At 41.1% G+C, this 2,559-nt stretch overlaps 1 protein-coding gene across 1 annotated transcript; it reads left to right on the top strand.

Annotated features, from left to right (window-relative positions):
* Positions 1-1,068: 1,068 nt before the first annotated feature.
* LOC148999033 (nitrate regulatory gene2 protein-like) lies at positions 1,069-1,985 on the top strand. The gene has a single exon (XM_089141522.1). It carries the CDS (start codon positions 1,181-1,183, stop codon positions 1,979-1,981), a length of 801 nt encoding a protein of 266 aa, XP_088997648.1. The 5' UTR covers positions 1,069-1,180; the 3' UTR covers positions 1,982-1,985.
* Positions 1,986-2,559: the final 574 nt, after the last annotated feature.

The following is a 2,559-nucleotide window of genomic DNA, read 5'->3' as shown; positions in this document are numbered from 1 at the left end:
TTTAAATAAAAAATTATCATCATAGATTATCAATTCATGCAAATCTTCATTAGGGAAATTCACAAGGATCTCCCACTCAGATCCGAACCAAAATAAGGGTTTCCATAAACCCTATCAATTCTCCCATAGGTTTCGTATTAAACCCTGGATTCTCCTTAAACCCTTGATCCTCCCATTGGATCCATACAATAAAATTAAACAATGGAGAGAACAAAAACCGTGGGAACCTGTCTCTGATGCCAATGTTGGTAATACTCCATATATCAATATTGTTTAATTGACTGGGGAAAGATTCCTTACCTGGATTCGCTTTCCCTTTTATGAAGTATTCGCAATGAAGTCTAGATCCACGTTCTCGTTCAACCACCAAAGCTCTACCGGGGCGATTCCACAATCACTAGGAAAGGGAATGATATCCACAACCCAAATGCCGTGGATTAAGGGAATGAAGATCAAAAACGAGGAAAGGAAAAAATTTCCAAGCCTGCGATTCTAAGAGAGAGGGAGAGTGAGATGGAGCCGTCGTTTCTCAGAGATAAATCTCGTGCGAATGAATCACACACTTACTCACTTATGCGATGGTTACCAAAATATATAACCCTATTTTGTAATCGCCCTAATAGTGAGTTTCCAATATTGCCCTTGGGCATTTAAGTTATTAATCATATTAATAAATTCCAACATAGGACCTGTATGAAAATTCCTCCCTAGATTTGACTTGTTTGCTTATGACTGCCGAAGGTTGAGGCTCACGTTGGTACCATTTTGATGCACTAGTAGACACGTCTGGGTGCAGCAAGTGCCGTTTCATACTAATATCAGCACCACAGTAGATCTGGCAGGTATTGCCAAAGATCTGTTTTTGGCAGGAGCAACAGCCCAGTTTCAGGGATGCAAATCCTTGTCTCTTGTTCTTGGGCAGGGATTAGAGGGTCCTCTGATTTTCTTGCTAGTTCACTTAATCTGGGAATTGAAAATTCTCTATGTTTCTGTTTTGGATTTTTGATTTGTGTGACTTTTGTGGCATTTCATTCTGTTCTCTGTTTTTAGTACCTGGACTTGTACTATCCATGAACACCATTGATCATCCTAATTCTAGTGACGGTAACCAATTGAGATATACTTTGAATGCATATATTATTTAAGCTATTTATTCTTAAAATATGTTTCATGCAGGTTTATGTACATGTGGAGAGCAATGAACCAGTTCCACGAGGTTCAGAATCACATTGTGCAACAAGTTCAGGGCCTTGTGAACCAATCTAAAAAGGAGGAGTCAACCTCTGAACTCCACCGGCAGGCAACCCGCCACCTTGAATCAGCTGTTTCTGCATGGCACTCGAGCTTCTGCCGGCTAATACAATACCAAAAGGACTATACCAGGTCCCTTCATGGTTGGCTCAAGCTTACTCTCCTCCACGTTGGCAATGGCAACACCAATGGCAGCCAAGAGCCAGCCCTTGCTGTCCAAGCCTCCTCCAACCTTTTTACTTTCTGTGATGAGTGGAAGCTGGCCGTTGATCGGCTTCCTGACACAGTAGCTTCTGAGGCCATCAAAAGCTTTGTTAACGTTGTCCACGTAATATCGGGTAAGCAGGCTGAGGAGATCAAGACCAAGAAACGAATGGAGAGTGCCTCCAAGGAGCTTGAGAAGAAGGCCTCGGCACTCCGTAACATTGAGAGGAAATACTACCTGTCATATTCAATGGTTGGCATAGCTCCTCCTGATAGTGGTCCCAATGATGGACGTGTTTTAGATACACAGGACCCTCTTGCCGAGAAAAAGTCTGAACTTGCAGTTTGCCAGAGACGGGTCGAGGATGAGATGTCGAAATATGCAAAGGCAATTGAGGTAACAAGGGCAATGACACTGACTAACATACAAACAGGTTTGCCTGGAGTTTTTCAGGCAATGACTGGGTTCTCAGCCTTGTTTACAGAGGCTCTTGAGGGGGTATGCAACCGTTCCTATGCCATTTAGTTTAAATATATATATTTTTTCTTTTGAGAGAAGGGTTGGGGGGGGGGGGGAGAGGGGGAGTGAATTAGAATTATCAAGGCTGGGATTCTTTTTAAAAGAAAAAAAAATTGGGAAGGCTGTTTGTTTTTTGCCCTCCTTTGTCATTGTGTAGATATAATGAAATTTTGTCATTTTGCCATCATGGGTGTAGGGAGGGGATGTCTCTGTAATCTGTACAGGAAATTGCTTAGTTTGTTGTAAAAGAAGCTGTGGCTTCTTTATCAGGTTAATAAAGAGGATTTTTTTTAATCTCTTTCTCTTAACAGATTTTGAATTAGATCTTGTTGTAGTCCTAACCAAAAAACTTCATTGAAAACTGCAGGACCAGCTTAGTCAAGCTGAGTTTCCGAGTTGGTAGAAAACTTATGTTGAGTTTGTATTAACCTGGGAGAGTTTATAACTGAACCCACCCACAGCCACCCCTAGTTGTTGAGCTTCCATTTGATTGTGATATATATAGATATATTTTTTTATATAATTTTGAAATCATAAATACGACTAAATGTACAGAGTTGTACAGCAGTTTCTGTCTCCCATCA

This window comes from Hakea prostrata, unplaced genomic scaffold (genome assembly GCF_041222555.1).
Source record: "Hakea prostrata isolate BN-2017 unplaced genomic scaffold, UWA_Hpros_2 contig_63, whole genome shotgun sequence".
NCBI classification, from domain to species: domain Eukaryota; kingdom Viridiplantae; phylum Streptophyta; class Magnoliopsida; order Proteales; family Proteaceae; genus Hakea; species Hakea prostrata.
This window is presented reverse-complemented; position numbering and strand designations above follow the sequence as displayed.